Source organism: Pelophylax lessonae (assembly GCF_965119305.1).
Source record: "Pelophylax lessonae genome assembly, chromosome: 3".
NCBI lineage: Eukaryota > Metazoa > Chordata > Amphibia > Anura > Ranidae > Pelophylax > Pelophylax lessonae.
In genome coordinates, this window is record NC_138770.1 from 202,085,811 (window position 1) to 202,099,583 (window position 13,773).

At 45.4% G+C, this 13,773-nt stretch overlaps 1 protein-coding gene across 1 annotated transcript in view; it reads left to right on the top strand.

Moving 5' to 3' along the window:
- MYO7B (myosin VIIB) overlaps positions 1-13,773 on the top strand; it is a 545,169-nt gene that overhangs the window by 332,216 nt on the left and 199,180 nt on the right. The window contains exon 29 of the mRNA XM_082249873.1: positions 10,694-10,867. Within this exon, the coding sequence (XP_082105999.1) occupies positions 10,694-10,867 (174 nt within the window). The remainder of the gene's footprint in view (positions 1-10,693; positions 10,868-13,773) is intronic.

Genomic DNA, 13,773 nt, shown 5'->3' on the forward strand with positions numbered 1-13,773 from the left:
GAAGTGGACTGTGCCACTGGTAGTGGATCCTCCTGTTTCTAGAATAAACACAGCAACCATGATTTCAGTTAAGGAGTCCCCAGCCATTAAGGATCCGGCTGACCAGAGGGTGGAGGCCTTAGCCTGCATAATGTACACTCTGGCTGGTTCGGCAATGAGGCCGGTATTTACCATTGCCCTGGTGTCGCAAACTGTGACCGAATAGGCTAAGCTCTTACGCCGTGACCTAGAGGGGGAACAGCTCCCCCCTGCCTGCTGACCAGCTGGTTCAGGGGGTGTAGTTTATCTGTGATGCCTCTTTGGATGCGGCTCCCCTGATGGCTCGCCTCTCTGTTTTGGCAGTGGTCCTTCGGTGTGTCTTTTGGCTTAAGTGCTGGTCGGAGGATCAGACTTCAAAAAAGGCCTTGACTGATCTTCCTTTCCAAGGCGATTATCTGTTTGGAGCTACCCTGGATGACATCATTAAAGGTCTCACAGGGGGGGAAGAGTACTTTTCTTCTACAGGCTACTAGGGGCAAGGAACCTCGTCGTAGATGTGGGCCTTCCTTCTCAGCTCATAAGAAGTTTTTCCGTTCCTCAGGGTCGACTGACAAGGGCTCAAAGCCTTTCAGGGCCTCTTCAGGAGGATCCAAACAAACCTGGTCTGGTAAGGCAAGATCGGGCTTCTTCATACCCATGGACAAGGCTCCTTCAGCATGAAAGTGTGCCCTCACCCGTATTGGGGGGTTGGGGGAGGTCTTCGCTGGTTTCTGGATCCGTGGACTTCCCTGGTGCAAGACAAGTGGGTCCACAAAGTCATTCGGTCCGGCTACAAGATTGAGTTTCACTCTTTTCCCCCAGCAAGGTTTTTTCCTTCCAACTAGTGCCTGTCCCCAGACCACTTACAGGGCCTGTTTGGGGAAGTACAAGACCTGTTCTTTCAAGGGGTGATTGTCCCAGTTCTGATTTCGGAATGTTTTCAGGGTTTTTACTCAAACCTGTTCACATTTCCAGGAAGGAAGGTAAAGTGCGTCCAATCCTGGACCTCAAGGTGCTCAACTGCTATGTGCGGGTACAGAAGTTCAGAATGGAATCCATTTGAACGGTGGTGGCATCCCTGCGTCAGGGTGATTTTCTCACCTCTATCAATATCAAGAATGCCTACCTTCACATTCCAATATGTGCCATTCACCAGCGTTTTCTCCACTTTGCTGTGGGAGAGGAGCATTATCAGTTTATGGCGTTACCCTTTGGTCTCGCCTCTGCTCCTCAGGTCTTCACAAAAGTGTTAGCCCTGGTGCTAGCTTTGCTATGCCAACAGGAGATCGTGGTACTGGGCTACTTGGATGATCTCCTTCTGCAAGTGGAGTCTCCCTTTGCTCTGGTGGAAAACCTGGAGATCACAATACGAACTCTGTGGGAGTTTGGCTGGATTCTGAATTTTCAGAAGTCTGGTCTGGCTCAGTCTATGAAGCTGGACTATCTGGGTTTGACCCTGGACTCAGCCTTAGCCTGAATGCTCCTTCCTCTGGAAAAACTCCAGAAATTGCAGGCTGCAATTTGTCTCCTGCTGTCCAGCAGATGGTCGTCCCTCCGGACTTGCAATGCGAGTCTGGGCCTGATGGTGTCTACCTTCGAGGTCGTTCTTTTTGCACAGTTCCATACGGGGTCCCTGCAAAGGGAGATTCTGACCAAATGGGACAAGACTCTGCAGTCTCTGGCCAATCCGATCCGGCTAAATCGGGGAATAAGGGAGTCCCTGATATGGTGTCTTCGTTATCCGGCTGGGAAAATCCTTCCTCCCCTTTTTATTGGACAGTGGTCACCACGGATGCCAGCCTATCCAGCTGGGGAGGCATCCTCGACAAGCAATCTGCTCAGGGGATCTGGACGCTAGAAGAGTCCAGACTACCAATCAATGTCTTGGAACTCTGAGCGATCAGACTGTGTCTTGATCATTGGACGGATTGTCTTCAGAGTTGTCCAGTGCGCATTCAATCAGACGATGCCACAGCATGGCTAATGTCAATCACCAAGGGGGCATTAGAAGTGTCCTGGCAGCTCTGGAGGTAGCCAGCATTCTAAGGTGGGCAGAACAGTTCGTTCCAGCCCTCTCCGCCGTACACATTCCTGGGGAGGAAAACTGGCAAGCTGTTTACCTCAGTCCGCAGGCGTTGGACCAAGGGGAGTGGTCCCTTCATCTGGAGGTGTTTCATCAGCTGTGTCTCTGGTGGAGCGTCTCAGCTCCACAGAAAGGTGCAGAGGTTTGGGGCTCATTCAAAGGATCCTCTGGCGGATGCCACAGACACTCTGGTGGCCCCGTGGGGTCAGTATGGGCTGATTTACGTCTTCCCTCCTCTCAAGCTTCTGACAAGATTTCTATGCAGGATCAAGGCAGAAGGGATTCTGGTCATCTTAGTGGCTCCGGAATGGCCTCGCTGGGCTTTTGCTTACGTTCCTTGGAAGCTTCCTCTCAGGGAGGATCTGCTGTCCCAAGGACCGATCTTCCATCCTGCTTTACAATCACAGGCTTTGACGGCTTGGCTTTTAAATGCCAGGTGCTGAAGGATAGGGGTTTATCTGAATCTGCGATTCCCACCCTGTTGAAAGCTAGGAAATCTACTTCTAGGAAAATCTACAATTGTACGTGGAAGACGTACATTGCATGGTGTGAGTCTCTTGGGGTTCACCCTCGCTCCTTCTCGGTGGCTCGGATCCTAAACTTCCTTCAACGGGGGTTGAACAGAAATTGGCCTTGAGCACCATCAAGGTCCAGGTGTCAGCTTTGGCGTTCTTCTTCCAATGACCTTTGGCCACACACTCCCTGGTGCGTACCTTTCTTCAAGGTGTCCGACATTTGGTCCCTCCAGTGCGGGCTCCGTTGCCACCTTGAGATCTCAATTTGGTGCTTTTAGCTCTACAGAAGCCTCCCTTGGAAAATATTCGGGAGATTCCCCTGCTTACGCTGTCCCAGAAGGTGGCCTTTTTGGTGGTTATCAACTCTGCGTGCAGGGTGTCGGAACTGGCGGCGTTATTCTGTTGTTTACCTTATCTGGTGATTCTCAGGGAAGGTGGTTCTTCACCCCTGTCCGTCATTTCCTCCAAAGGTTGTCTCTGATTTTCATTTAAATGAAGACATTGTTTTGCCTGCCCTGTGTCCCAGGCCTAAACATCCAAAGGAAATTGCCTTGCATGCCTTGGATGTGGTCCGGCAATTAGGGTGTACCTGGCAGCTACGGAGTCTTTCAGGAAGTCAGATTCTCTATTTGTGCTCACGAACGGACCTCAAAAAGGGTTGTGTGGTTCCTCTGAGACCATTTCCAGATGGAATAGACAGACGGTGGTTCAGGCCTATTCCATCAGGGGTCAGGTTCCTCCTTTCCCTGTCAAGGCACACTCTAATAGGGCGCTTAGTGCCCTCTTTGAGGGTGTATTGTTTTTTTCAGGTGGGCTCCAGTTGTTTGGTGGAGCTCCTGTTGCCTGGTTGACTAATTTTAGCCTTGGGAATTTTTTGGTTGTTCCCACCCCTCATGTTTAACACTGCTTTGGGACGTCCCAGTGGTTATTAATACCAGGAGCTCTGTTCGTCACTGAATGAAAGAGAAAATTAGATTTTTGACTTACCATAAAATCCATTTCTCTGATGTTCATTGACGGACACAGCACCCACCCCTCTTTGGAGTTATTATTCCCCTGACACTGCTTGTAAACTGAGTGGCTATAGCAGAGAAAGGGCGTATACCTTCTTGGACTGCCCATGGGTGTAGCCAGAACATTTTTGCCTAGTGTCCTACTCCTGTAGGGGGCAGCATAACCCAATGATTATAAATACCAGGAGCTGTGTCTGTCAAACATCAGAGAAATGGATTTTACAGTAAGTAAAAAAAAACTAATTTTCTTGTGTGGCTGTAGGGTGCACATGTTTTAACCATTTCCCACAAACCGACGGCTTGAGGAAGTCTTCAGGCATCACCCCGGTACCATTTTTTAGAGCCGGCGGTCGGTTTTCTGGAGATAACAACCGATGCGGCTTAGCAGCCGCTCGGCCACTATCCCAGGGAGCAAGAGCGAAACACCCGCCACCTTCCGCCACTCTGCCTGAGTCTCCTGTCCCACCAGGAGATCCCAGCAACCAGCCAAATGTCCGACGGCTGGTTGGAGCCCCGAACAAAGCCGGGTTCGGCTTCGATTGGGTTTCCGATCATGTAACCCAGAAGCGACGTCACTTCCGGTTTACTCTGCTGCCAAGGGCGCCAATTTAAAAAAAGTGAAAGTATGCAGAAATGCAGATTTCACCATTTTGAATACTTTGTGCAGTGGAGGGGTCTAGGGTCTTTTAGACCCCAGATCCCTCCATAAAGAGTACCTGTCACTGCCTATTACTGTCACAAGGGATGTTTACATTCCTTGTGACAGCAATAAAAGTAATCAGTTTTTTTTTTTTAAACAGTGTTAAAAATAAAAAATAAAATAAAATAAATGGGGGGAATTATTTTTTCTTAAAGCGCCCCCGTCCCCGTGAGCTCGCGCACGACAGAAAAAGCATACGTAATTCGCGTCCGCAAATTAAAACGGTGTTCAAATCACACATGTGAGGTATCCCTGCAATCATCAGAGAGAGACATCTTCTCTGTAAATTGGTAACCGTTAAACATTATTAAAGCTTCGCCTATGGAGATTTTTAAGTATCATTGTTTGTCGCCATTCCACGAGTGTGCTCAATTTTAAACCATAACATTTTAGGTATCTATTTACTCAGCGTGACATCATCTTTTACAAAAAACAAAAAAATTGGGCTAACTTTACTTTTTCGTTTTTTTTAAGTTCAGTGAAGTGTATTTTTTCCCAAAAAATTGCGTTTGAAAGACCGCTGCGCAAATACCGCGTGACAAAAAATATTGCAACAACAGCAATTTTATTCTCCAGAGTATTTTCTAAAAAAAAAAAAAAATATATATATATATATATATATATAATTTTTGGGGTAAAAAGTAATTTTCTAGCAAAAAACACTGATTTTAACTAATAGGCTTGGTCCTTAAAGCGGAGTCCCGGCCACAAAATCGACATAGTCGATTTTGGGCCATCCGCTTGCTATAGCTCACCTGAAAAAGAAATGGGTAGTTAGGATTTTTATTTTTTTTTACTTACCTTGTAATTGCAGAAAAACATACTCACCTTTCTTCCACTTCCTCCCTCGGCGGCCGCGGCCCGCGCCGTCACTTCCGCTTTGCAATTATTCCTGGGAGCTGAACATCATCGCTCCCAGGAATCAATGCGCCTGCACCGGCCCCGTCGTCAGTTCCGGTGCAGGCGCGTCATACCTTGCTAAACAGCTTCTAGGCATGCATGACGCTGCAGACCCGGAAGTGACGGCAGGGCCGGCGCAGTGCATCGTGGGACCGAAAAGGACGGAAGAGGACGCAGAAGAGGATCGCACTGGCTTCAAGTTGCCTACACCTGAGATGGCAGCGCTGGAGAAGAAATTTTAAAAGTAAGTATTTCTTCTAAAAGGTAAGTGTGAACCGGGACAGATCAGAGGCTAGCCATTGTGGAATGTACTAGCCCTGACTGTCCCGGGGGTATGTTCATTGAAATTTTTTTTCTGTGGCCGGAACTCCGCTTTAAGTGGTTAAAGTAGTGATTTGTAAATGGGCTGTAAAGGCAATAATATCTAGCAGTATCTTGTAAAATGTCCTCTGTTAGGCTCGGTTCACATTTTTCTGTGCGTTTTTTGTTTTTGCACACCCGATTTGACCGCAATTTGCGGTTTTTATGCTTTTTTTGCCAATTTGTTGTTGGACAGATTAAAAACCGCAAATTGCAGCAAAATTGCGGCAAAATCACGGCAAAAATGCACTACATGCTTTTCTGCAGCTTCTACATTGAAGTCTATGGAACCAAAAAAAGGAAAGAAAAACGGAAAATTTATATCAATACTTACCGTAATTTTCCTTTCCTGATAGAACTCCATGGCAGCACACGTATGGGTAGGCTCCGCCTCCTCTCCTACCCTATAGGACCCCACTCCCATAAATTTTTGCTCCAAGCCAGGAGCCGTGTTCCATATATAGACTACTCCAGCAGATGGGAGGGAACTCCTGCTGCCATGGAGTTCTATCAGGAAAGGAAAATTACGGTAAGTATTGATATAAATTTTCCGTTTTCCTGACAGACTCCATGGCAGCACACGTATGGGAAATAACTAGCCATACACACCCGGGTGGGCAACTGCTGGTCAAACAGAAATAGGTTTAATTTGCACCGTCAACAGACAAAATTTTTAAACCAAAATCAACTGAGGATAAAGAAGCAGGTTCAACACAATAATGTGACATGAAAGTGTTAATTGAGGACCATGAGGCCGCTCTGCAAATGACATCTGGTGCAACATGAAGGGAAGCCGCCCAAGACGTAGAAATCCCTCTGGTGGAATGAGCCGTCACCACTTCCGGAGGAGCCAGTCCCTTGGCTCTATATGCCCACTGGATGGTCTGAACTATCCAGCTAGAAATTGTTCTGGAAGAAGCCCTCTTGCCTCTGTTCTTTCCATAAAAGAGAACAAATAGATAGTCTGACTTGCGAAAGGAAGCTGTGAACTTCAAGTATGTTTGAAGGACTTCGCCCACATCCAACGGATGGGTACTCTGGTCATCTTGAGACTTGAATGTAGGTAAAACAATCTCTTGGTTGACATGAAAAACTGAATTTACCTTCAGATTGGACCCTAGCATAGGGACCAGGACGACCCGATCAGGAAAAAATGTCAGAAAAGGTTCTTTGCAACCCAGGTCACTAATTTCAGAGACACGTTTAGCCGATGTGATGGCTACTAAAAAGGCCGTCTTCATAGACAGATTCTTAAGGAAGAAGGAATCTCCATGTTCCAAAACTGTTGCTGAGAGAAACTCAAGGACTAGTGGAAGGTCCCATTTGGGGAACCTGGGTTTCCTGGGAGGTCTCATTCTTGACGCACCTCTGAAAAACTGCCGGACCAGAGGATGTTTTGCCCATGAGGTCCCCGTGAAGGCAGAGATTGCTGAGATCTGTACTCTGAGAGAGCCAACAGCCAGAGATAGGTCTAAGCCTGTCTGGAGGAACCCCAGAATGTGATGGATCTTAGGATTAGTGATGGAATCGGACTCATTAGACATGTAATCCTCAAACTTAGACCAGATCCTCTCGTAGACTTTGTTGGTGCCCGGTCTCCTGGCACTCATCATTGTGGACATTGCCGCACTTGGACAGCCAAGAGCTTTTAGTCTTTCCCTCTCAAGGACCATGCCATGAGATGTAACTGCGCTGGGCATGGATGCAGCACTGGACCCTGAGATAGAAGGTCCGGCCTGAATGGCAGGGGAACAGGATCCCGAAAGCTCAGTTGGAGCAGCAGAGGAAACCAGGGCCTCCTTGGCCAAAACGGAAGAATTGCTATGACTTCTACCCTCTCTCTCCTGAGTCTCTGCAGGAACTTGAATATCACTGGGACCGGGGGAAAAGCATATGCTTTGTGGAACTTCCAGTGGTCCGTCAGAGCATCTACCCCGTAGGCTTGGGGGTAACGCCATCTCGAGTAGAATTTCGTCAGTTTGGCATTGTTTGGAGAGGCAAACAGGTCTACCTCCGGAAGAATCCCCAGAGAGATGACCCACTTGAAGGTTTCTGGATGAAGAGACCATTCGTTGTTGTCTAGATTGATTCTTGACAGAAAATCTGCCTGAACGTTCTGGACTCCTGGAAGATAAGCAGCTGATAGATTGGAAAGATTCCGTTGGGCCCATGCCATGATCGGTTTCACTTCTTCCAGAAGGGAGGAACTGCGGGTGCCCCCTTGCCTCTTGATATATGCGACCGCCGTCGTATTGTCTAGCCGTAGGAGGACCGAGGACCCTTTCACCAAGTGACGGAAAGCCATGATGGCACGAAAATGTCAAAAAGGGGAGTGATTGGCGCTGCCAGGAAAGTAGGTTAATGGGAAATCTGGGTTAGGCTCCTATAGTTCAAGACCAAGTTCAACACATGCAAATGCACATAGAATGTATGTGGGAATAAGAACTATATAAGTAATAGGATATAAAAACACAATGGGTGTGTAATATGTGTGTAAAATTAACACTATGTGCTGATACCAAATCAATAAATAAATAAATGTGTTCAATACCTAAAAGGCTTATTGAGACTCAACATAAATATGCAAATATAAGTAAATGTAGGTATAAAAATATAAAAGCATATAAAGATGGTATTAATAAATTATGGTGATATAGAGAGTTAGTGTGCAAAGGTGCTAAAAAATAAATATAGTGCACTAATCACACTAAATAAGGTGCATTCCGAAAAGTCATAACCATCTATTCAATAAAGTGCAACTGCATACTCCTAAGCAATGAAAATAAATAAGTGGGTGAACTATGTGCATCCCACACTGGTGACAATATAAACACTAGTAAATAAATAAGTGCAGCCGTGCAAATAACTATATAAATTATGAAAGTGAGAACCATATAAATTCAAAGGCTCAAAAAGCAAGTTCTGTGTAATTTAAAATTGTCCAAAAATAGTGCAATCAGAGCTGGTACAGAAATCATAAAGTTCTATAGTCCATATAAGGATGGAGTAAGGTGCTCTTTTTTTCTATGAAGCCGGGAGTGCAGTGAGTGATTGGAAGATAGGGTGCTCCCCCTCTCCTGAGGTCCTGTGCTTACCGGATGTCCGTACCCCTACAGGGGTAAATGGCGGGTCGATAACAGGGATCGCTCCCATACACCGGCAATCTGGTTCCGTCCTATCCTTCCTATTACCACTCGTATCCACTCCTTGTTCCGGTACACATAGGGGTTAAAGCATCAGGGAGAGAGCTCCAGTACAATTCCCGGGTATATGAAAAAGGGGAAAAACAGAAGCCTCCGATAGTGCAGGATTGCCTTTAAAACTTTTATTTAGATTCCAAAAAAGACATGTACTCACATAAAATCAACATGCAGCGCATCCGTATGGCATAGGGTCCGCAACTACCTCATTCGCGGTGCTCGCCTGGGATCAGCGTGCGTTCCTAGCCTCGGGATCGTTCAGACGGAAGTGATGTGGTCACGTTCTCGACGCGTTTCGTCACACTGACGTCATCTGGAGCGACGCTTCTCCAGATGACGTCAGTGTGACGAAACGCGTCGAGAACGTGACCACATCACTTCCGTATGTAAGAAAACGCATCCTATAAGGTAAGACTTCTCTTGCGGAAGGAGGACAAAAAAGGAACACGGCTCCTGGCTTGGAGCAAAAATTTATGGGAGTGGGGTCCTATAGGGTAGGAGAGGAGGCGGAGCCTACCCATACGTGTGCTGCCATGGAGTCTGTCAGGAAACACTGTTTTACATTTAAAAAAGTCCCTGACCCTTGTCAAAAATGCAGCAGCTGAAAGCATAGATGTGAACCTGTCCCATAGGAAGCCATGTTAAATGGACTGTAGTGCGTTTCTGCAAAAAGCACCAAAAAAAACCACATAGGTGTGAACCAGGCCTTAATGACTGTCTTTTGCACCAAGCCTCTAATTTCCAAAACCAGTAGTATGTTCAAAATCTCTGACAGTCTCCTGTAGCAAATCTATAGTCTCTAACAATCTCCTTTAAATTGTGACAAGATTATATACTGCAATTTGGTAATATACAGCTACATTTCAAGCTCCCAATATTACTCAAAAGTTGGCCTAGTCTGGCTGGTTATTATTGCATGAAAAGCAGAGTTGTATAAAGTATTTGAAACCCATACTTGAGTAAAAGTACAAGTGCTCGATCAAAATGTGACTTGAGTAGAAGTGGAAGTGCTCTATCAAAAAGTGACTTGAGTAGAAGTACTTAAGTATTCAACATTTTTTGTACTTAAGTATTGCAAGTAGTTTTTTTTTTTAATTTTGCTACTCAAGTACTGAAAGTAAAAGTACCAGTAGTTTTGAAAAAAAAATTGCTACTCAAGTACTGAAAGTAAAAGTACAAGTACTGTGTTATGTAGTTATTAAAGAAAGAAGTCAAAAGTTTGAACATCATATTGTTTTTTATTATTTCAAATGCAGCTTTTATTTATACATACAGTAGCTTTTATTTTCGTATGCGCTGATAATACACATGTTTTGAGCTTCATGAAACCTGCCATCTACTGTTCTGGCAGTGGTAATATTTCTAATTGTAACGAGTAACTATACAGCACAAAAAAAAAATATCGGAGTAGAAGTATTGAAATCATTGAAAAAATGTAGTGAAGTAAAAGTGGAAGTAGGAGAAAAAAACTTCTACTCTAGGAAAGTACAGATACCACCTTTCGGTACTTAAGTACAGTAGTGAAGTAGTTCTACTAAGTTACTATACATCTCTGATGAAAAGACAACATGAAAGAGTAAATAGGAATCAAATTGACACAGAACTTGGCCTGACATTCGTGAGGCTTCAAAATCGCATATGACATGCCTGCTTTTGTTTGTGTAAATTTAGCCTTACAGTAGGTAATCTGTGGGCATCCACGCTGGGTCAGTAGGAATCCCACTCCATTTATTATATGAATTAGAGCTAAAACTGAAGAGGCAAGTATTTTAAATTGTCAGTCTTTTTTTTGATAAAAATACAAGTTGTTAAACTTATATTAGTGCCTTTACAAGGGGTTTATTGGTATGATTTCTTTTTTGCTTATAATAAGTCCCTCTCCATCATATTTTTGTCTTGTACAGCAAATGAAGGGAGCAGCATCTCTAGAAATACCTATCAAAATCATGACTGGAGAAACGGTAGTCATCCAAGCAGATTCTGCAACCAATGCCAAGGAGGTCTGCAGGAGCATATCCCAGAAGCTAAAGCTGGTGGACACTTTTGGATTCTCTGTTTACATATCAATTTATGACAAGGTGCTTTAAAAGCTTTAGTATCATATGCATTATGTGCTGAAACTACTAAAGACTGATTAATGAAATAAGAAATTTAAACCTAAATATATGTTCCTCTGCAGGGATACATCTTGTTCATGGTATAGCTCCACATATAAATGTACTCATTGAGACATATATGATATGTTTATTTAGGCTGCATTCACACTTTCGCGTAGCAGGAACAAGATTTTGGTTGGCTGATTATTGCGCGATCACATAGGGCTAGCGTATTCTGCTCCTTTCTGGGCGACAAGCATTGCGTGTTTTTTAAGACGCATTTTGCTGCGATTCTGTTGCGTTCAGAGTTGCGGCCATTTTGTCCATGATTGCAAATCGCCAAGTGTGAATGGAGCCTTAGTGTTCATAAGCTTTCCCTTAACATCTTTCAGGACAGCACCTGAGAGAGTGGCTCCTCCCACTTGCCAACAGGAAACACCACTTCCACCAAACTTTAAAAGGAGGCTCCTCCCTACAGCTCATGAGTTTTTGTGTTTCCTCCGGCCGAGGAACACCTAGTAGGGAGTCAGGAGCTCTTAGGTGCTGTCCTGAGAGACCAGGCTTCCTGCTCCACCGTACCTGTATTTTTTACATTGAGAGTCTGTTCCTCCCATACCGCACAACTGGCTGTTGGATGGGCTCCTTCTCCCTCTTTGGGACTCGGGGAGAGCCTGTACTGCTATGGATGCCGCTTCAAGGCAGCAGTGGAGGCTGGCAGTGGGCATTGTTTTTTTCCGGCCCCACCCGCCGGTCTAGATACGCAGGATTCTGCCGCCATATTTTCGGTTTGCTGAGGTATTAATATACGTGAGGTATTCGGCGAGGGGCGGCGCTCGCAGAGCAGGCGCGCGGCGTCACAGAGGGAAGGGAGAAGGGAGAAGCACAGAGGGAGAAGGGAGAATTGGATTTGGTGCCTATATCTGGCCCGGCGCAGCGGTGCTATTGGAGTCTGGAACCGGCGTTCCTAGCCACATGCGGATGCTGCAGCACTGCTATGGAGAATATGGTCACGGCAGCAAGTGGGACAGGCACCAGCAATGCCCAGATTAAGGGTTGATGGGTGATCTTGTCCTGATTACTGTAGGGTCTCTCTCTCCCTTACTCTCTTTCTCACTGGTGGCTGGAGCCTGTCTGGGCACAAGAAGTTTTGTTTGACTCCTGTGCACCTGTGGTGACCCTGTTGAGAAGTTAGGTTGACTCACTGGGATGGCTTGTCTTGTGTTTTTTTTTTTTTTTTTGTTATGGCAGGCTAAGAGCTGACCTGTCGGTAAAAAGAAATGCCCTTCATGCAAAGCAAAGTTAACTGGGGGTTGGTAGAAAACACTATGTCAGACATGCATTGACTCCCTGGTTAGGGAGGAAGCTTCTACTGCATGCAGTGACTTGATTGCATCTGTTAAAAACGAATTGGATGCTGCCATTCAGTCCTTTCGCTGTTTGCTAACAAAACCATCCTTGAGTCAGCCGACTACCTCACAATCCTCTCAGGGCTCACAGTTAATCCCTGCGGTGGAGGTTTAAGTCAGTCCTCCTATCCAAGAGGGACCTTCCCCCTCTCATTCCAAAGAAGGTTCAGTGGAAGAGGAGGAGGAAGGGGCAAAGGATGTGCCCTTCTATTGCAAGTTGTCTTTAGATCAAGTTGATAGTTTGTTAAAGGCAGTTTATGTTACATTAGGCTTAGGAGAAGAGAAAAAAGAATTGTCTCTGCATGATCGGATGTATGCAGGTCTAAGTGAGCCTAAGGCCTCATGCACAATGGATGTTATTAAAAGCCAGTAGAGAGCTGTAGATGGAGTTTTTCAGCTTTTTTGCAGTAGTGTTTTATAGCATTTTTAGCATTTTTTAGCTTTTTTTTTTAGCAACACTATACCCCCACAAAAGCTTTTGGCTAAAAGCACTAATAAGTGGTGAATAACGGAAAATTTATATCAAATACTTACCGTAATTTTCCTTTCCTGATGGACTCCATGGCAGCATACGTATCGGGTTTGGCCCCGCCCCCAAACCTACCCATAGGACATCACTCCCATAAATCTTTGCTCCTGTTCAGCACACGTGTTCTGTAACTATCCTCCACAGAAATCTGGGAGGGAACTCCTGCTGCTATGGAATCCATCAGGAAAGGAAAATTACAGTAAGTATTTGATATAAATTTTCCATTTTCCTGACAGACTCCATGGCAGCATACGTATCGGGAAATAACTCGCCGTACACACAGGGTGGGCAGGTGCTGAACAGAAAAAAGTTTAATTCACTTTGTCAACAGACAAGATTTGCAAACCAAAATTTACAGATGAGAGAGCCGCTGGCTCAACACAGTAGTGTGACAGAAAAGTATTAATAGAGGACCATGCCGCTGCTTTACAAATTACGTCGGGAGCAACGTGTCTGGAGACTGCCCAGGAGGTAGCGACGCCTCGCGTTGAATGAGCGTAACTGCTGTTGGAGGGGTCAAGCCCTTAGCCCTATAAGCCCACTGTATAGTTTGAGTAATCCATGAGGAGATAGATCTCGTGGAAGCCCTGGAACCTTTGTTCTTCCCATAGAAGGCAACAAAAAGATATTCTGATTTCCTGAAGGAAGATGTTGCTTCCAGATATTTTTTGATGCAATTGCCGACATCCAAAGAGTGAACCGGAGAATCTTCCTCCTGTCTGAAAGTTGGTAACACAATTTCAACGTTCTCATGGAAAACAGAAGTCACTTTCGGTCTTGCATCCAACATAGGGATAAGAACCACTCTGTCAGGAAAGAATGTCAAGAAGGGCTCTTGTGCCCCTAGGGACCCAATTTCTGATACCCTCTTAGCCGAAGTTACAGCTACCAGGAAGACTAATCAGAGTAAGCTCCTTGACTGTGAGGGGCTCCGACGTGTCTTGAATCCGATC